General features: G+C 41.9%; 1 protein-coding gene across 5 annotated transcripts in view; it reads right to left on the reverse strand.

Moving 5' to 3' along the window:
• Positions 1 to 22,027, reverse strand: part of GALNT13 (polypeptide N-acetylgalactosaminyltransferase 13) — a 1,280,472-nt gene that overhangs the window by 126,296 nt on the left and 1,132,149 nt on the right. For 2 of the 5 annotated variants that reach the window (XM_069616423.1, XM_069616424.1), the window contains exon 11: positions 19,423 to 19,452. The exons of the other annotated variants lie outside the window; for them this stretch is intronic. In XM_069616423.1, coding sequence (XP_069472524.1) covers positions 19,423 to 19,452 — 30 coding nt within the window. The remainder of the gene's footprint in view (positions 1 to 19,422; positions 19,453 to 22,027) is intronic. 5 annotated transcript variants of the gene reach the window in all.

The following is a 22,027-nucleotide window of genomic DNA, read 5'->3' on the forward strand; positions in this document are numbered from 1 at the left end:
AGATTATGTGGATATGCTGCAGACATGCGTTTACAGATATATGCTAGTCGTGGTATGTCCTTTTTCTTGATGGCTCAAGGCAGGTCCATGCACAAACCCTGACACCAATTGTGCTAACAAGTTCCTTGTGCATGAAGTCTTATCAAGATGGGGTGTGTGTAGAATTTTGGGGTCTGACATTGGACTACATTTTGTGACTGAACTGTGCGAACAAATAGTTCTTCGATTAGGCATTAAGTATGTTTTCCTCTGTGAATGACAAAATGGATTATTGAAGTAAAGGATTGCAAACATAAATATGACTCTAAAGAAGGGATGGCTGCATTGCCTACCCATTGCTTTATATGCCATAAGAAACCAGCATGTCTCAGATCCCCATCTAACTTCTGATGAGTTTATGGTTGGAAGCTGTATGACAACCCCCCTGCTCCGCCAACTATGTTAGAAATGGATAGTGTGTAATAGTGTGGCAAAGACATTATGTGATAATATGCATGATTACCTAACAACAATGACATGTCGCAAAAGGTCAGGAACTGGAGGGAGGGGTCAAAGAGAAGCGACAATGATGACCAATTAATTGAAGCAGAAGATTAGTTAAAACAAACCCAGCCTATACGCAGAGGGCCAGGTGCTGATACAAATGTTTTTATGCTTTTGGAGTTTGCCCTGCTTTAAAGGGCCATATGTGGTAGAAGGAGTTGCCCCTCACAGCTGCCAAGTTAAAAGGAAGAAGAGCTTGGCTGCATTTGCATGACATCAAACTATATAAAGGAGTAGACCCGACCCTTCCTGCAACTTCTGATGCTGAAGAAAGAGAAGCATTTCAATGCATCAAGACTCGTTCAATGGCCTAGAGGAAAGAAAAGGAAAAGGAAGAGCAAGGCAGCACTTTGAAATAAAGACCAATATATTTCAAAATTTGATAAGGAATACATAGACTTGCAGTTATCCTGGAACCTTTTAGATAGGCTCAAGGAACAATGCTTCTAACATACCAGAGCTGAAAGAAGAAGAGCACATGTAATTTTATGTTACCATTATAATAACAATACACACATTCTGTTATGCTGTTTTTACTTACATATTACAGTCTTATCCAGCTTTAGTAAGAAGTAACATTTTTTTTTTGGTAACCCAAAGAACAATCATTTTTTTCAGAATACTGATAAGAAATCATCTTGCAGTTTTTGATTTAAAAGTGTGATCTATAAAGAATTACAGAGTTATTACAGGCCCTGCGATAGTGAGGTTTGCGGACTTTGGACGCACAAACTGATTGGATGGTAAAATGCGTGATGTTCATCATTTTTTTGGAAATGAACGCCATGTCGGCTCTGTGGATAGACGCATGTGTCCGCCACCAGCGCACTGGGGTAAAAGTCTTGAAAAACCATTTTGGGTCATTTGGTGGTGGAAAGAGGGGCTGGGAAGGGTGGGGAAGTGTAAAAAAGATGATATGGGTCTGTTTTTGTAGGTTTGAAAAGGGCGTGCAGGTGTCATAGCTGTAGATCGGTAGATCACGGACAGCGCCGTTAACAGATGACTTTGCTTGGAAAAGACGTTTGGGGTTATTTCAAGGCTGGAAGAGAGCGTAGAAATGGTAGGGAATTGGAATGAAAGTAATGTGGAGCTGTTTTCTAGGTGAAAAAAGGGTTTAGAAATGCTGCTGAGTCTGCAGTCAATTTCAGTGTCCGGAGACATCATTTCGATGGCAGGGGGTGGGGGGGTCAGGGTGAGTTGTATTAGTTTATGTTGTATGGTATGTACTTCTTATATAGTTTATTGTATTGTGGTGGTTGAGGCCAGTGGCCAGATTCTGGGGGCTATGGCCACAGCCATGGCAACAAGAATATGTGCACTGGTCACAACCACCAAAGCAGTAATATGTGCATAGTAATTAGAGGTAATGTAGGAGGAGTATGGCCAGAATTACATTAGTAGCAATATGTATATAGTAATTGTCAGTAATCTAGTGGGAGTACAAAGTGTTTGTAATGTGGAGGAATGATTAATTGAACTGTATATGATACTTGAGATTGTAGTACAAATGAGGATAGTGCTTACAGAATATGTATTTGATTATAATTGCTGTGAATACTTGGTGTTGCAGTGTTCTGAAGCTGCAATCTTTGGTTTATTTTCTGTGGAAAAAAAACAGTACAATTGGTTAAGCAGGATAGTTCAAAAGCTCTAGTTGTATCCACATTTAAAGTTATATTTTATTTTTTAAACCCTCATAAACAGTACATTCTAAGTACTATGTTTGGTACATCATTAGTGTATGACACACGGCTGTTGTATTGACGTTACATAATCATTTGTCATTGGGAAAATAAATCTGTACTAGATTTAAAAAACCTGATTACAGTTACGTGAGTGCAAGGGTGATAGTATGTTTGTGCTTAAGGGAATGCTTGAAGTAGTTAGATACTTCTTGGCATATTCTAACTACATTAGAGGTTAGAATATGTTTTGTTGTATAAGAATTGAGACAGTGTATTTGAAGTGCTTTGCAATGAAGGGTGATTTTCAAGTAGTTTGATTCCTGTGGGCATATTCTAATAGTTAATTGTGCTATAGTTTACTGACTAAATTTGAATAGCAGAATATTAAGTAGGTATTTGTTAAATTTGATGGTTACCTATGTTTTGGAGTAACAGAGGTATTGTTACATTCAAACCAACCACTCATTTTCTGGACATGTGCAGTTTAGTGCCCTGGCGTTGTTGTGGCACCAGTCTGGTATAATATACCAACTGTTGTGAAGGTTTTCTTTCCAATAGATACTTGGCCGTGTGTGAATACTGTAAGCTTTCAGTTATTTTTGGTAATATCTGAATTGTACCTTAGAAGCATGTGTATGACCTATTGGTTATGTGAGATTATTTGTATTGTAGAACAATTGTCTGAATTGCAAAAAGGGCATAATATGCCATGATTTGCATTCTGCAGAAGCTGGTGAAACGGAATGGATTCATAATTTGGTATGGATACATATACAAATTGTTCATTTGGGATGTGGTCTACTGAAACATGGTTGCAGAGAGCGCATGTATGTTTCCACATGTATGAAATTGGGAAGATTTCATTTATATGGATGTCTTTGATTTTGGAACATTAGGAGTTCTTGTGGATCTTCTTGTGTGTAAATCTTCTTGTGTAAATTGTACCATTCATGCACAGTAGTCCAATTCTTGCTTTCTACCCGAGACACTGCAAGAGTTTTCAGGATTATTTGTGGCATTTCTGTGAAGGACGAGCATTTGCAAACACAACTGGCGTGAGACGTTTAAGTAAATGTTGGGAACAATTGGTGGGAATTGAAAGAGAAGATTTGTTGTCACATTAGCATAAAATGTACTCCAGTTGTGTTGCTGAATTTAAATGAACAAGAGAGTTCTGTTTGTGGATAATTTGATGAGCCTGCAGATGTTTCTGGAGAAGAGAGATGTGTGCATTTCTTTTGTGATGGATGTGTAGCTGATTTTGTACTAGACAGGTCTGTTGTTGTATTGTTTGATGCAGGAATTGGTTGTAGTTGTTTTAGTTGTATTGTTGGGAAATCTATTATAGCTTCTGTTTCTATTATTTGTCTTTTAAAAGTTTTTTATTTTTGGTTACAGGGTACATATCTAGATGAGGGTATATAGTGATTGCAGCCTCTTGTATTCCAGGATTCAAGGAATGTCAACATTGATTTTGTTTGCATCAAAGTTAACTAGGAATAGACAATTGAGTGTACGCAGACGTGAAAGTGCTACGTAACTCATACCTTATTTAAAGACTGTGCTGCCAATGTCAATCAATGATTGATCTAGGGTTATACCTTGTGATTTGTGAATAGTGAAAGTATATGCAAGAGAGATAGAGAAAATTGTTCTCTGCCTACGTACATGTCTTTCAAAAGAAGGAATGTCCTACTCTCCGGCCAATTTATTTAACTTCTGCAAGTTTGTCAAAGTTGATTTTGACAAACTGAATTTTGTTGTCATGTGGATATGTTTGGAAGCCACCAACTGTACCAATTGCTCTATTGAGTAAAGCATGGTCTACGTCAAGGTTACATTTTAGAATGACTCTGTAGTTTAGACACAAAGTCAATATTTTCTCCAATCTGGCTGTGTTGGAGATACATATTTTTTAAGCTATTTAGTTGTGTTGTTGCTTGTTGACACATAGGAAGTGTCATGTTGTGCACTTCTAGTTGGTCTGGGGAGCTGATATGCAGTATGGGTTGCATTTATTTTTTCAACTTTGTTGAATTGACTTCAGCTTGCAAGGGTTGGCATTAAGCACTTACATTTTAGATTTTGAGGTAATTGTTCCATGACATAAAGAGCTGATGTGTTTCATCCAAATAGCTCATGGATTAGTGTACTACTTAAGGTGGATTTTGCATCTTTAGTAAGCAGACCAGTTCTAATGTGTTTTTAAGTGCTAGCAAATGTGAAGTCTGCAGACTGGTGCATGTTTTGAGTTAGTTCTCTGTAGTGAAAATGTTGTCAGAGATTTACATTTCCAATGCTGCCAAGGGTATTACAGCTTTCTTTGTGTCCTAATGTTTTGAAAACAGGTTGCCCTTTCACTGGTGTTAACTGTGGGAGGGCTCCAAACACAATAACATGTTTTCCTCCACACAATAACATGTTTTCCTCCACACAGTTCTTTGTAGTTGATTTTTAGGACTTCTTTTATTCTGAGATGAATTAACACCAACATGAGGTTGGATACCAGGCTTACTTGATCTATCAGGAGCACTTTCATTTGTTTTAGAATTCTGTGCACTTCACTAGAAACTTCTGTAAATTTACACCTCCTATGTTGTAGGCAGCTAAACCTGTGGGAGATTTTACTACAGCCGAAAGGTGGTTGTTTGTTAAGTTTTGTAGACATTTGCTGACTATTTTAATTAGGAATGTTTTACTAGAACCAGCTTCACAACTTACATAAATGTGCACAGGTTTATAATGTTTATAGCTACAGGTTTTAGTTTCATGTTTAGAAACATGTTCAATTTCTTGAGTGACTTCTAGGTAAATGGTGAGCTGTTCATGATTTAACTGTGATTCCAGAACTGACAAGTCTTCCTCAGATTGTCTATAGCGATAGATGGTATTTTCTACCTCAGTCATGGCTATCTCTGCTTTATTTAGAATGAGTGGTTCTGCAAGTGGATCCTGGCTTCCTGTAAGGGAAGGTTGAATGTCCTCAGGATGTCTTTGTCTAGCATCTACGCAGCTTCAAATAAGCCAGTCACCTAATCATTATTTTTCTTTTCTCCAAGGATTAAAATGATGGAGTAGGGCCCAGTAATACAGTTTTCTATGTTGTGGAGATTTAAATAATAACTTTTAATGTTAATTAGACTGGGTTTGGCGAGTTTCACTAGGCTTCTTTCACAAGTTGAGACTGAATATATCCCAGTTGTCTCATTTGTCGTACAGGCACATGTTTTCCAAAGGATTACTTCTGTTTGAGTAGTATGTGTCAATGACATTGTTTTTTTGAAATGTCCTGGCTGTTGGGATCATTTGTGTCTATGTTTTCTATCTGTTGGTAGGATTTTAGTACTCTTTTTCGGAATGAAGCTGGTCCAAAATTCAGCAAGACAATGTGCTCAGATTTGCCATATAAGGCTGTACCTGTAAAATGGTCTGCAGCTTCGTAGCACGCACATTCTCTATGGGAAAGCATTTTTTAAACCAAAGCTGTACAATTTCTGTGATAGTGTTTGTCAGACGGTATATCATCCCAGAGGTCCTTTAGCTCTGTTTTCTCAGCTTTGGTGAGATAGGCTTTGACATATCTTGCAACTGCAGTGGAATTGTCTGCAATGTAGTGTACGTCTATGTAATTATTCTACAAGAGGGCAATGATTGGATTGTAATCATTGATGTACTCGAATGCTTTGTTCCTTTTAATGTTGTATGTATTTTTAGGGGATTTACCTTTTACATTGTGTCTAACAGAAGACATCAAGCTATTTACCTGTCCTTTTTTGCAAACTCATCTAGGAAAGCCAAAGCTACATTTGGTATAGTATTTCCCTTTGTTTTTATATCTACGTTGGCAGTATTTCTAACATTTATGTTTTTGCAAACTAATACTTGTGTATGTAGGTCATGATCTGTGGTTTCTGAGGGGATGCTGCAGTGGCGTCACTATCATGGCCAGAATCTTTTATCCACTAAACCATGTGGATTTGTGGTGCTCCTCTGGATTGATATTCTTTTCTCCATATGAAGTGTTGCACTTCTCCGAGTGGAGGGGTCATTTTATTGCAGATCAAATGCAGCATGGCAATGATGAAATGGGGAAAGTACCTTGATACAACTCGCGGGTCAAGAGAACAGAGTTCTCCTGGTGTTTTTATGTCTATTCCATCTTTATTTTGGTTTGCAGTGCCTAAAAAGTCATGCAGGTCATCCCATGCGACTTGACCAGCTTTATGTACCACAACCAGAAGTGGAAACACACTTGTTTGCCACAGGGGTACTGCGAGTCACCATCTATCGTTAACAGAGTGACCCAGATGGATCTAGGCAACATAGAGGCAGAAAGAAAAGTTTTACAGTAAGTTGACGACATTTTGACTTGCAGTGAGACAGAGGACTAGTGCAGAAGGGACTCCGTGCACATGCTGGCAGTGATAGCTGACAAGGGGTACAAGGTAGACAAGGCCAAATTCCAGTACTGTCAGAGGAGGTGCTTTACATTGGTCAGATGATATCAAAGGACGTCAGGCACATTGCCCCAAAGAGAGCAGAGACAATACAGAACACACCCCAACCCAAAACAGTGAAGGAAATGCAACGATTCTTGGGGTTGTGCAATTACTGCAGAACATGGGTTTTTGACTGAAGCACATACACAGGGCCACTTTTGACCGCAACGAAGGAGTCGCAGAAGGGAACAAAGACACGGACATGGACCACAGAAATGATTGATGCCTTTGAGGAACTGAAACAAGCAATCTGTACAGCTCCAGTGTTAGGGACCCCAGACTACAAAAAAGAGTTCTTCCTGTTTTCACACACAGATGATGTAGTGATGAAAGTGGTACTGACTCAGAAGACAAGCATGGGCCATAAGCCAATAGCTTATTACAGTGGACAGCTTGACCCAATGATGAGAGGGCACTACCCGTGTGAACAATCATTGGCTGCAGAAGCCTTTGCCATAGAAAAGTAATCAACAGTGAGAATGGGGTGCACCACCACTCTGTATGTGGGGCACACCCTTTTTCAATCCTGCATAAGCCAAAGAGCACACTCACTACACAAAGAGCATCAGGGTATGAGGTGATACTATAAGGCAGGACTGAAGATAGTGAGATGCGGGACTGTTAACCCAGCACTATTCTTGGCAGATATCTACAAGGGGACTATGCACACAACTGTACAAATTATATAGAGATGTTCAGCGACACAGGCAAGGTGGAGGAGGAGGCACTTGAGGGGGACACATACTGTATGTTGATGGTTCATCAACAATTGACCAGACTAATGGGATTAGAAGGAATGGAACTGTAGTGGTAAGACTGAAGGAGGACGGGACAAGTGAGATGGTCGTGAGTACACGATTACCATCCCATTACTCAGCACAGGCAGCAGAACTAGTGGCTCTCATTTTAGCACTAGAACACAGTGTAGAGACGTGTGTGACAATATATTCTCACAGTGCTTATGTCACATCAACTGTGCATTCAGGACTGGTGCAATGGCATAGAAGAGGGTTCAGGAGGGCAGATGGGACCCCAAAATAGCATGCATTCTTATTATGCAAATTGTTGAAGTAATTGCATACCTAATGGAGGTGGCACTAGTGAAATGGCAGGCCCACACAAGGGGGGGAAGATCTTATTTCAAGAGGGAACAAAGCAACAGACTATGAGGCAACGTGTGGAGCGTATTTTTGGGAATTGGAAGAGAGACCAAGGGCCCAATGAGGAAAATCTTAATGAGGGAAGGGTACAATGCTCTACCCCAGACCTAGATTATGGAATTGCAGGGAGCTGTACCACGGGAGGAAAAGGAGCTATGGGTAAAGAGAGGATGCTCAATGTCTCCAACAGATGCCTTAGATGTGACAGAGCAACACAGGGAAGGTGGTCATGCCACTGGCATTACTCAAAACAGCATTAGCGCAATTGCATCATCCAACACACACAGGGACGGATGTCATTGCTACACGCATTGGAAAAACGTGGTTTTGCCCAAACTTGAATGAACATGTAGCTGATTTCATAAGTAACTGCCAGACTTGCCAACAGTTCACAGCAGGGCATACCTTGAGAGTTGGGTGTGGAGCCATACCAAGACCCGTAGGCCCATTTCTGCATCTCCACATGGACTACATGGACAGGATACCGCTACAAGATAGGGGTAATTTGCCCATTCTCAAGATGGATAGAGGCTGGGCCATGCTCCCATGCCAATGCACTCAGAGCAGCAACATTTTTGGTCCAGGACGTTTTCCCAAGAAGGGTGTATACATGAGGTACTGCGGTCTGATAATGGCTCTCACATCGCCAATGAACTGTTTCAGCAAATTACAACCCTGATAGGCATCAAGCACATATTTGCCTGTGCATGCCACCCGCAAGAAAAAGGGGCGTGTGAACGCCTGAATGAACTCCTAAAGGAGTACATTGCCAAAACTCAAGAGAGCACTAAGAAAAACTGGGCTCAACGTTTGCCTTTGGCACTCTTTGAATTACGCAACAAGCCAGGGTCCAGCCACCATTTAATGCCCCACGAGGTGGTAACAGGAAGGTGCATGCATCTTCCCCTGGTTCCTCCCACTAGGGCATTGAAGGATTGTGAGAACAATACGGATGTGTTAGGGCAGGAAATATTTGAATATATCACTTCCTTGGTTTCTACTGCTTCTTTTATCTCTCGCCAGATACAGCAGATCCAGTGCGGGTCTAAACAGAACAAAGAGATTCACTCCTCTAATACAGACTCTGATAACAAACTTGAAAACTCATTAAAGGTGGGAGAACTTGTGCTCCTCTGTCATTTCCTCAGGCACTTGTTGAGGCCGTGACAGATCGGGCAGTAAGGCTCAAAGGAAAGACTGTCTGGAACCACATCCAGGATATCACGCCCTACAAAGCAGTGGCTGTACTTGGTAACGAAGCAACAGTAACCGACAGGGCCAGCATTCAAGACCTCGATGAACTACAAGTACATGCAGAAATCAATGAGCTAGGAGGCAAGGACATCATATGATCCAACAATCTCAAGCAGCTAAATTACAAAATACTTGTGCACATTAACACCTGAAACACTGTCTGTTATTCTTTTTCCTTTGCACACACAGGTTGATGCAAATGCTGTTAGACTTAAAAAGGGAAGTGTCCTGATGTTACCTCCCATTGATAACCCTGAAGCATTCTCCAACCAATTTGTGCACTACATAAGAAGGCCCAAACGATTCAGAGCCCGATCCCCTGCAGAATATTTCCTTGTATTTGTAGAATAATTGTCCCAACCATACCCACAACTTGAACACAGTGCATACCCCGTTCTGCTCACACTAAGAGATCCCTTAGTAAGACAGGTCTGGGAGGAGGTCTTTGATTTTGCCATCAGCGACTATTAAGTTTGTGGAGCTTAAGGATACTGACAAGTACTAACAAATTAATGCCTTTCTTTGTGATTTTAATGCGGGCAACTTCATCATCTCATCAGCTGCAAGGATCTAGCAGCATAAGTGGGTATGACAGAGAAAAAAATAATATTATTATCATGGTGTGTTTACTGATTCCCAGTGGTGTACTGGCAATTATGTTCTGATACTTTACACGGCTATGAGTAGTACTGCTGTACCCTCTAATAACATTAGAACGATTCTAGCAGGGAGGACAACCATGTCAGGTGGACGAGAATACACTGCTGATAAGGCAAGTAGAGGTAAGTGCAGTGTTGGCACAGACATGATGGGAGTTGATATGTATCTCACAGACACACCACGAGTAACAAACAACATGTGGTACACACATATTGATTGATTGATTGATATTTTATTTCTATTGCGCTCGTACACAAGTGTTTCAGAGCACGACAAGGCAAGGGAGGGGAACAGGGGAGAACAAAACAGCGATCTTACTAGGCCTAGTGACATTGAGAACGCGCAAGTGCATGGGAGAGGGGGGAGGGGAAAAGTGCATGGAAGGGGGGAGAGGTGGAAAGTGCGAAGCAGAGGAGAAACAGATAAATAACAATAAATAAATAATAAAGGCAACAAACAGTGGTAATGCAGCCAGCAATTTGCAAGTGCTAGGTTTAAGGCAGCAGATAGGGTAGGTCTGATAAGTGCAGGAAGAAAAAGGGGGGGGGGAGCTGGATGGGTACAGATACAGACCCCAGTGCGGGAGGGTGGCAAGATGAGAAGGTACCTGGGCCCAAAAGACAGAGGGTGGCCAGGTGCACGGTGCCAAGAGAGAACAGGTCAGCAGGGGAGAGGGGGAGCGAAGGCAGAATAAAAGAGGAAGGTCTTGAGGTGCTTCCGGAACCGGAGATGGTTCTCCTCAAGTTTTAGAGTGGCAGGGAGGCTGTTCCAGAGGGAGGCCCCAGCTGAAGACAGAGATCTACCCCAGCTCGTTTCTTAGAAAAACGACTGACCCTGAGTGAGTTGGAGGTAGAGGAGCGAAGAGCTCGAGAGGGGAGGTATTTGCGGAGGGATAGCTGAAGGTATTTTGGACCCAGGCCCCAGAAAGCCCTGTGGACAATGCAGAGGGTTTTGAATGTAATCCTTGCATCCACTGCGAGCCAGTGGAGAGATTTCAGAGCTGGAGAGATACGATCACAGGGCTTGAGGCCAAGGGCAAGTCTCGCAGTCCTGTTCTGGATTAGTTGCAGAGGGTGGAGAGTAGAGGCAGGTAGATTTAGAAAGAGGCTGTTACAATAGTCCAAGCTAAAGAGAACCAGAGCTTGAGATACCATGAGCTTGTGGGGGAAGGAGAGGAAAGGCAGAATAGCTCTGAGGAGGTGCAGTCTGAAATTTGACTTTTTAGAGACCTCAGAGATGTGGGCGGAGAAGGAAAGGGTGGAGTCGAAGATGACCCTGATGTTCTTAGCCTCGCAGATGGGGGTAGGAAGAGGGCCAAGGGAGGCCGGCCAGAGAGTGAAAGGAAAGGATGGTGAAGGTGTGCCAATGAGGAGGATCTTCGTCTTGCTGACATTCAGACAAAGATCATTGGCGTCACACCAATCTTAAATGGCAGTTAGGCAATCAGAGATGAGAGAGGAGGTGGCAGAGGGCAGCCTGAAAATTAGTTGAGTGTCGTCAGGGTAGCACTGGAAATTTGAGCAGAAACTGGCAATGCAGTGGGCGAGAGTTGCCAGTTATTGGTTGAAAAGCCAGGGCGAGAGGTTAGACCCCTGGGGAACACCACAGGTAGAGAGGAAGATAGATGAAAGGAAGGACCTAAGTTGGACCTGGGAGGGTCAATCTGAGAGGAAAGAGGTCAACCAGGCTAGAGCCTGATCATTGATATCCAGGTTTTCACGGAGACGGTTAAAGCAGGATGGTATTGTTGACCGTGTCGAAGGCAGAAGAGAGATCGAGGAGGATGAGGACAGAGGGAATGTTAGAGTCAAGGTTGGTGAGCAGATCTTCACAGATGTTTAGGAGAGCAGATTCCGTGCTTCTGGCAGCTCTGAAGCCAGACTTGTGGTCATGGAGACAGCCAACAGAATTGGAATGAAGGTTAAGCTGATAGATGGCCAACCTTTCCAGGAGTTTGCCAAGAAAGGGAGTAATGGAAATTGGGTGATAGTTAGCTGGACAAGAAGGGTCACATATGTCCAAAGTAGGAAGGGACACCACCAAGGAGAGCCGTTATGTCTGCTCTTTAATCCCCTACGGCATGAGTGCTTCTTGAGCGTTCATTAAAACTGAAATAACTGCATCAAGAGCACAGTGCCTGATGTATCTCGCGATGGTGCAGACATGAGGAAGATTCCAAGGGAAGACAGCAACATTGAGATGACTGTCCTAAGGGACTTTCCCATATGAAGATAATTGCATAAAGACACTAGATATGATGAACAATTACTGGCAGCTACATTAAGGTTTCCAGTACATCACTGACAGCCCTGAGAAGGGAGAGACAAGGACGACTATGACACGGAAGGGGTTACCATGTCCTTGGACAAGGATAAAGGAGATAGGAGGAGAGCCTGGATGCTGGGCCTCAGATATTGATCAATGGACGAGTGTACACTGACTATTGATGAGAAGATGGTGTGGTGGGAAGCAAAGCACTGACCTTAGCACAGTCAGCAGTGAACAAGCTACAAGAAGAAAATTATAAGTGCCTAAAGGAATGGTGTACAAGCGCAAATGTGCTGACATGTGTGGAGGATGAAGCTGGACCGATGCCAATAATTCCCCTGAAGACACCAGCCCTGTGCTATCAGAACATTGCTGATGTTGAAATTGGTGAAAACGTAGTATTCAAGGTGATTGAACAACTCCCAGCAATGAACGCAGAAATGGCAGTGCTAATGGACCATGGACCACTACTGGGCGGGCGGATCAAAGGTGTACACAAACTGCTACCCAATTGAGGAGGGGTATGCTCCCTATAACACATAAACATGCCTTTGTTGGTGGTACCCAAGAAGGATGTGAAGCTCGACGGGTTCCCAAAGATGGAGAAAAAGATGCAAAGGAAGAGGTCAGTTGAGAAAGCACCAACAACTGGGACCAGGGAAGCAGATAAGCCGGCCGGAGTGAGAAGAGTGAAAAGAGGGGGGAATTACTTCTCAGAAAATCAGAAGCAGCACTGGATGTGGTCCCAGCAGAACACAGGCTGTTCAGCAGAACACAAATGTTCTTTGCATCACTGATACCAGGAATACAGGTGTACACAAATGCCAAATGGTTACAGATCACTTGTTGGGAGCTGATGGTAACAATTAACTCAACAGTGAATGGGTTCAGCACCATAAATTAAGAGCAATAAGGTTGGTGGCACTCCAGAATAGGTACATTTGAGATCTCCTCACAGCAATGGAAGGCAGAGTTTGCACAAAACTAGGGAGTTTATGTTGCGCATTTATACCAGCTAACGATGAAGATAATGGAACTCTCTCAGACGCAGTTGCACAGTTAGCACAAATGCATGCGAATATGGAAGATGAAGCACGTGGAGCAGGGAAGGACAAAATCTGGTTCACATATCTATGGTCATGGGTGCCATCATGGCTGTCTGATGGACTGAAGAAGATAGCTGGAGCACTCATACTTGGAACGGCATCAGTATGCGGTATAAAGATATGCATTTGAAGGTCCAAGAAGACAGCAGAAAAGGCGATTGGGATGCAGATACTGATGGATGTGAACATAGGGGGAAGAATGAGACAGACTAAGGAAGAAAATTGCACAATGTGACTTATTTCCGGCAGGAACAATAAAGCTGGACAACCTCTGTGATGCAAGAACCCATTAAGGGAATTGGGTTTGGTGCAACCCCGAAGGAGCATGGACACCTTGGAGGAATAACAAAGATATGGCGGCCCAGAGAGAAGGGGTGGCCTTATCTAGATTTGGTCCAAAGTTGACCAGAGGGTGGACTGAAGAGGGATGATCGAATCCTACCCCTGCTCCCCCTCACACAAGATGCATGGTCTGGAAGAAGAACCACAGATGCTGCGGTCGCGCATACCATTTTGGACCAATTCCTAGTGCTTCTATGATAGACAAGTATGTTGAAAGGTACCCTCTCAGCCAACCATACAGCCCAGGAGCAGTGCAAACGCTACCCAGGGTAGACGAGGAGCCTCAAGATGCAACTAAGGAGTCTTCAATTGACAGTATTGACTAAAGCGCCAAGAAGCTACGCTAGTGACATCATAGAGACACCATGACATAGCAGCATTAGACATGAAACACACGTGTCATCCGCACATAAGGCACAAAACATGCACCCAAATGCATGAAGAACATATGCGGAAGAACTGTATAAGTTAGAAGACAGAAACATATACATACCACCTTCTCTTTATTATTTTGTCATCCGCTTAACCTCAGCAACACAGAAAATACAAGAAGCAAGAGATCATGCACAAGCTTGCAGGTGCTTACATGCAAATAACCTAATGGAACTGCAGGAGCACCTATGGGACCTGACAGAACCAATGTATTACTAACATATGGAGAACTATAGAATAGCACAAACATGTATAAGCCATGCCATGGCTTTGGAACATCACAGTAGGCCACGTCTCAGTAAGAGCTGAGGGGAGCTGAATTCAGACTGAACAGGAAAGCAACCGCGTGGGACAGGGCTGGATGCCAAGGCCACCAAGGTCTGAGTGACATTCCATTCCCTGAACGTCAGTAACACCAGCTGCAATAAATACAAATAAATCCACATAATTCAGAGCTCCAGAATCCCAATATACAGTCTCTGAACATGTCACTCAGCAGCTTGGATGATGAATTGAAACTGGCGCTGGGAAAGAGGAATTATCTCACTCTGACAGACAGAACCTTGCAACAAAGTCGTTACAGCAAGAGACAAGGGTAGCATGATGTGAACGGGCATGCTCATAGACTTTGGTGGTGCGCACGAGTTACAATGCAGACACAAAGTTATACTTATTACCTTGAAAAGGTACACATTGCGCTGACAACCATTTCAGATCCAAGGCCTGGGGACATCAACTCTAGCCTATCACAGTTCAGAACCCTAGGTGTGAGTAGCAATGGCCAAGAACCAATGGTAAAACCGTCACACTGCAACATTGCGTAGTATTAGATAATTGGGGATGGGCCGGGCCAGGCCAGCCACCTCCGTCAAAAGAGGGTTCCACAACTAGCTACCCTGCTTTCACACATGCAGGTCGTAAATTTCCAACAGACAGTGCAACTATAATACTATAATGAATTATTTATACAGTCAAAAACCAGGTCAGGTTAAGTAAATACATATTTTAACATATAATAATATACAGATATAACAGAGCTAAAACGTATAAAAAACAAGCCTTACATACACCGATAGTTGTATCTAGACAAGACGTGTTATATAGGACATTAGCAACACAGGCGGAGAAATAACAAAGAATAATAAGTTGTGTAATTTGTGAAGTTAATAACAAATGTGAGATACCATTTTATATCTATTTCAATATATTGGTTTTCTATCTAGGGTGTCTAAACATATTAGTGTTTCTAGGTCTAAAGAAAACCCTGTTATGAACTGATCTATTTTCGATGTGTCTTCAAGCCCGTCTTCAGGATGCTTTTGAATATTGCCATTGAGGCTAATTCACAGGTTGCTTTACGCACAAAGCCACCTGACATGCGAGAGCCAGTGAACTTACATGTACAGGGTCCACTGTAGGTGGACTGCCACTCAATGCCCAATCCCAGGCGACGATACGTTTTCTGGAGAAGGGCCCAAGTTGTAGCATCAGTCTGATGTCAGGAAAGGACTAAACTGGCCTGCGAGCCAGGGGGCACCAAGATGTTTCAGGATTCTTGTCTATCCTTGAACTAATTCCTGTTGGTTTTGGCTGAAATAAACCACAGTTTGAACTTGCTGTCTGCCTGGATTTGCATTCCTTTTTGGGAGAAGGTGTTGGGCCTTCGATGAGTTCGCAAACTGCTAGCAGCCCTGGAACCTACCTGGGAATTTTTGTTCCCAACATTTCCCAGACTCTCTTCCAATTTCCCCCATGCCTACATTTGGCATACAGTGTGCTTTGGATTTCCACAGTAATCATGATGACTCAAGAGGTGGAAGACTACTTATTTAGAACGAACAACTGAAATGAGGTGCCAACATATTTTTCATCAAAGAAATCGGTATAGTCACAATTGCACTATTGAGATGGGTAGAGGCCGTGAAATAGACTGGTATAAGGAAGCTTATCTTACTGAACAAATCTTCAGATGTTACAGCCACTTCCTTCTGGATAGACTGGTTTACCAGGTTTCTTCATTTTAGTCTATGAGCAGCTCCTAGTGCTTTACAAACCCTTTTGAACCGGCACAAGGCTTTCTGAAGCCAATGGGTGATTATCATTTGATATAACATTTTGATTATGCCTCATTCTCAAAGGGAGCTGTGCACACATCTCTGTTGGGCAGTGCACTTTCTCCTGTCGCTGAGGTTTGTCATAAAGATAAATCATATTTGGTACCCTCTCAGGGCAGGCAGCTTTGGTATTTGTGATTAATAGTCAGAGATGCTCACTGAAAATGGTTCATACAAGCCACTAACTATTAGAAAGGAGTGAAACAGATCATTGCATCACCTGGTGATATCTGTGTCATGGCGAGGATGAAAGTTCTTCTTTCTTTGTATAACCAGACAATATTGCAGGATTCACTGCATTGAAGGACCAGCCAATGTCTAGCGATTAGTTCACTTTGTAAAAGGCTAGGTAAGGTATAGTGGGTTTACTTTTCTGCAGAAATAAAAGAAGATTTTTTCGGGTGGTTTCAACATATGAAAGTTGTCAATGGCAGAGCCATTTTCGCTTAATCTCCAGTTCTTCAACTGAAATCAGAAATAAGTCTTCATGGTTGAGTCACCACATATGACCATATCTTGACGAAGTGGACTTGGACTTATGAGATGTCTCAATTACATATAAACTGTTTACAGCATCTTGCTGGTTTATTTGTGTTATGCAGTTTTGCAAAACAGTTTTTAAACAGTGCCATGCGTCTTGTCATGTACAACTAGTCAGTAATTTGCTACATAAGCAAGCTGGAGTGACAAGAGTCAAATCCCTATCAGATCCGGCAGATGTATACATATTTTGCCTTAGTATTGAATAAATGTTCAGGTGGACTATAAAATAGGTATGGCGAGCTTTGTGGTAGAATTGTCTACACTGTTCACTTTTCCTGCTCCTTTGGGTTGGTGGCCCCCCTTCCATGCAGGTCTCTTTATGACACCTATGACCACCCATTTCTCAATACTGTTTAGCTGCAGACTAAATCCGGACACAAGTGCCAAATTCTTGTTTTTTCATCCTTGGAGCTGGGGCTGCAGTATGCATTTGTTCCTGTACCCAAAACTTCAAAGACTCTACTTTATGCCAGTTCCGAGGGACGCTGTTGGTACAGGTCACTCCATTTTGGCCTTATCAAGTATAGTTTCCTTTGGCCTTGGAATTGTCCAATGGTAGCCCACTTACCCACACAATGGTAAGCTATCACGTATTGCCTCCTCCAACCAGTGGTTCTTGCAGGTTCCCTTCAACAGATGGCCTGTTGGAAATTCCAGTAGAGAGTGCACTGCAAAGAAATGTTGTAAGAAGTTGCAAAGTCTTGTTCTCCCAGAACCTTCAGGGTCTACCATTCTTCTTGGAAGGCCTGCTAAGCTGCTGTGAGTAGAGACATTTGGATCCCTTCCAGTCATATTTCATCCGGGAGGTAAACATTCAGACACTTTTGCCAGTCTCCTTGAATTCCTCTGTAAACATGCATACATCTGCTTTTTCCTTGAATCAGTCTATGGAGGGTCGTTTGTCAGGCAATGCATCCTTTGGTGTGGGCATTCCTAAAGGGCTCCTTCTGCATGTTACCGCCTAGGTACAGGTGTTCTTGCCTTTTGGACGTTGAGTTTTGTATCTTTTCTGGAATTGAACCACGGACAGGCTGGTCACGATTTATCCCTTCAGGCACTTTCAGTCAAACTGGCTATGTTGATATGCCTAGTTTCTTTCAGATGACTGGCTGATATTTGGATCCTAAATTTGACAGGTCTTACTTTTTATTCTGTTTTCCTTTTCACATTTTTAAAACTGATTCTAGGGTTAGTGTTTTTCTTTATTTTTAGGAGTTTGCTAATCTGTGTGTTGTCCATTGTCTTAGAAGATTTGAAACCTGTGCCATGGATTTATGAATGTTGGAAAAAATCGATTTTACGTCTCCTTTTCAAAATCCTAGCATACTATTCTCTCCTATATTTTGGCTAAATGGAATGCAAATGGATCATGTCACAGGCTGGCAGTGAAATTCCAATAATGGGTGCATGGGTTTTAAGGCTTTTTTTTTCTAGCACCAAATATAGGACATTCTCAGAACCACGGACTGTTCTAATGAACAAGTCCTTCACAAGTATTACAGCAAGTTTACTGTATAATTATCTGTGGTGGGTATCTCACAGCTTTGAAATAGCATTATGGGAAAATGTGCAATGTGGCTAAGCCTAGTAAATTATAGACAGATGGGATTCTGTTAATGGCACAGATATATTATCCACCCTTCCTTTACCACCTGAACCTGATTATGTTTTCGTCCTAATTACAGCAATGGATGCTTCAACAACCAATCATTTTTCTGACGATGGATGCAGTGGTGGCAACTTGTCCCTACTTAGCTGCGAGATTGTGTTTATGATCGTTTTATTTTTAATTGTTGCTTCTCTTGCTCCAAAAGATCCAATTTGCAGACATTTTAAGGAACACTACAAAAAAGAGTAGGAGTTATTGGATCCAGATGGCAATGGAGCTGGACATTTGTGAACAGCACAATCGGATTAATACGGATTCATTTGAAAGAGAGCATTTTGGGAGCTGTAGTTTAAATATAAAAAGAATGGTTTTATGTTTTCCATACTAATATTAAATAGATGAAAGTAGGTTGATGCACAATGTTCGATCCCATGCCATTACCAGAATCCTGACCACCCATCATTTTTTAGGAATGATCAACATTGTTGCTGCCTAGATGTTTGTGGAGGCTAGCGGTGACCCTGCCTTGAGGTTAGATTCATAAGCACTGAATCGAGTTCCATGCACAAAGCGTAATGTTAATGTATCTATCACAAAGAAAAGCCTTTTCCAGTCGGATGATATTCAAACAAGTGTGCTGTTCGTGCCACTGGATATGCTGATGAAATTATCATTCTGTGTGTCATATTTATAATTAGATGTATTGAGCAGAGCTAGTGATTTGCCTTTGTGACTGTAAGTAGTTTATAATTAGCCTACCTTTCCAGTACAACTAATACCATGTGATTTATCTCGCTTTTTTCAGGTTATTCGGTGTGAGAAAATGCTGCTGCTTAAAAGAAAATGAAACTTCAGATCAGTTAGGGCGATCATTACATCAAAAGTGAAGCCTAAAACAGCAAAATGGTTTAGGCAGACGAACAACTATCCAATGTTCTAATGGAAATGACTTTCACAGACAACATTAAAAGCTGCTGTACTGCAACGGAGCCATTCCGGATGATTAGGGATTTTCTTTGTCGCTGTGCCCATGGTAACGATCCTTTATAACTTAAACCATCAATTGAAGCCAATAACTATTGCTAGAGGATACAGTGCACTGGAGACACCTAATGAGCCGAGGTGTCAGTCTAATTCACCACACAACAAGACGTTTTCTAAATTAGATGCACTACACAGATAACACATGAAACAGCACGCGACTCACCTCAAAATTATACTCCCATTTACCTGCATACTGGTAAAAGCAAAGACATATTTAATAGTAATCAAACGATGATTGAAAAGTATATTTCACACTTTTGTAATGATGTTTATAATTATGTCAGTAAGCTTTAGTGGTTGAGTAAAAACCTCAGCAAGTGCAGAGTGTTGTGCTTCAAACAATCTATCACAAACACACACATACATATACATATAACATACTGGCATTTTTTCAAACACGTAATTACATTTTCAGCTATGAAGACTTATTTCCTTAAACATCCCTATGCAGAAATTCACACGGTGACAAAATGACTAATGCTCCATGGGAATACAGGGACAAGCAGCAGTGATCCCAAAGGTGAAATAGGCACAGCCCGAAAGGTATACCGCTTTCACCATTGTGGAGTAGCGCAGGTCGAAGGCAGACCATATCTTCAGATAGAGTCTGAGCTGACAGCAGTATCAACCCAAACAACTTAAGTACAATAGTACAAAATAAGAAAAACATTATCCAATCAAAGTTATATAAACATATTGACTTTTAATCAAACAAAATGCAAACAGCTAATCAGAAAACCCTAGGAAGACCCAACCATGAAAAAGAAAATACAGAGAATACAGACTTTTATGAAAGGGCATTCTGGGTAGGTGAGCGACAAGGTAGATTAGGGGGCTTAGAAGTCACTATGGTCCCCCACAGTACCTCACGTTCCTGTGTTGAGCCAAGCGTTTCAGTGTTATCAATCTGGGGGCTTTCACAGCCAGGCCGGGAGTTTCATTGAAGAGCGATGGTGCTGTTCAGCACCATTGTCAGTGTGTGCGTCAAAGACAATGGGAATGGCAAGTGGTGCTGTGTCGGGGTCAGCAGCCATGGAAAACTCAGTGACCTCAGGGACAAAGAAAGGGCTAGACTGGGTCAACATGGTGTTGAGTGTGAAGGCATCACAAAGCAAGACAGAGACAACAGATTCAACGTTCAAAAAGAAATACTTTATTAACTCAAATCTCAAGATGGTAGAAGGCCTAACTTTTCTATGCTAAGGTGGGATTTCCCTACCTGAACGAAATTAAGGAAAGTCTGAGTCAAAGAGTTCCATTTAAAAGTCTGTCTGTGTCCACAGCCTATCCTTGCCCTTACAACTAAAGCTAACCAATGTGTCGGGATGTCCGCAATATAAGAAGGTTCCATGTGTTAATGTCCCTGCAAAAATATCATGATACAAAAATATCGCCATATTTTTGCAGAGACCCATAGACCCTGTGGGGGACACCCCACAACCCCTGCATTATTTTAAAATGTGCAGGGGACACTCCTGCAACCCCGGCTTCCACAAATTATCCCCCCAAAAATATTGCCTATGGCGAGATAAACAGCCATATCTACGGCGATATTTTTGGTGGGGATATTTTGTAGGGATACCTAAAAGAAATGGTGATTAACACAACGTTTTGAGCTTCTTTCAGCTCTTAGCTTCCTCTTCAGCTCCTCTTTACCAATTTCAAGAAAGTTCAATAAAAGTCTCAAGATTACCTTTCCCAAGATCAAGGCAATATATTTCCACGCAATTCTTGGGGTTCCCTTCCCCAAGGTTAATGCAACACAGTTGTAAAACGAAAAGGGTCTTGAGACTTCATTCTCAAGAAAACATGTGCAGTTCCTCAAGTCTTGGGGGTTCCCTTCCCCAAGACTTTAATTCAGCCACTTGTATCCGTCTTGGTCTTTTCAAAAGGCTTTGTCAACACTCTTCTGGCTTTCTCTAGTTAGCCTTTTGACTTTGCCACAACATGTCAGACACCTCTTGCCAGTCTTTTATTTATTTATTTTATTTATTTGCATTTATAAAGCGCACAGAACTGCCCTGGGGCATCGTGGCGCTGTTACAGCAGACTTAGTCATGAACACAAGCATAGGAATGTGTTTACAGATGTAACCGAGTTACATAGTTGACCTCGATATAAGGGGCAGCAAAACAAGAAATGTGCAATATCTATCGGATTGCTTCAATACATAGATCTATCAGATCAAGCCATTTTACATGAGACAAAATGGACGCTTAGCGTAAAGTACGAAAGCTAAACGCTCTAAACAATGTTCGAGCGAAGGCTGGATATACAGGACCTTATTTACAGGCGCATTTTATAATGGTGCAATCCCATAGAAAAAGGCTTTGTAAAACAGGCCCACAGTGACTGAATAACGTTCAAAGGCCTTGCTCTCTTTGCACTGAATATACATACAGTCATGTTGAATTCATATAAAAAGGCTTCATTAAAAATTCATCATGTAGCTTATTCAGATAGGCAATTGTAATTCCCCTTAATAGAGGCTTTGTTCATTGAAGTAGGATCATCCCAAAACCTGGGAAGCCAATCAAGTAAAGCAATGTTTTGACATTGCTTGTCCAGTTAAATTGTTTACTGTCTGGATGATTCAGCATGTTCAAAAGTTCATCTTAAAATGGACAAGATTGTTTGAGGTCCAATAACCTCCTTAAATAATAATTGTCCGTGTGTGTCAGATATTTACAAACACCTATGCCTTATAGCTGTAATTCACATGTTGCCGTTGGACGAACCTTCTTATATCACACCTCCAAGTTCAGACC

This window comes from Ambystoma mexicanum, chromosome 9 (assembly GCF_040938575.1).
Source record: "Ambystoma mexicanum isolate Mex_15411 chromosome 9, UKY_AmexF1_1, whole genome shotgun sequence".
NCBI classification, from domain to species: Eukaryota; Metazoa; Chordata; class Amphibia; order Caudata; family Ambystomatidae; genus Ambystoma; species Ambystoma mexicanum.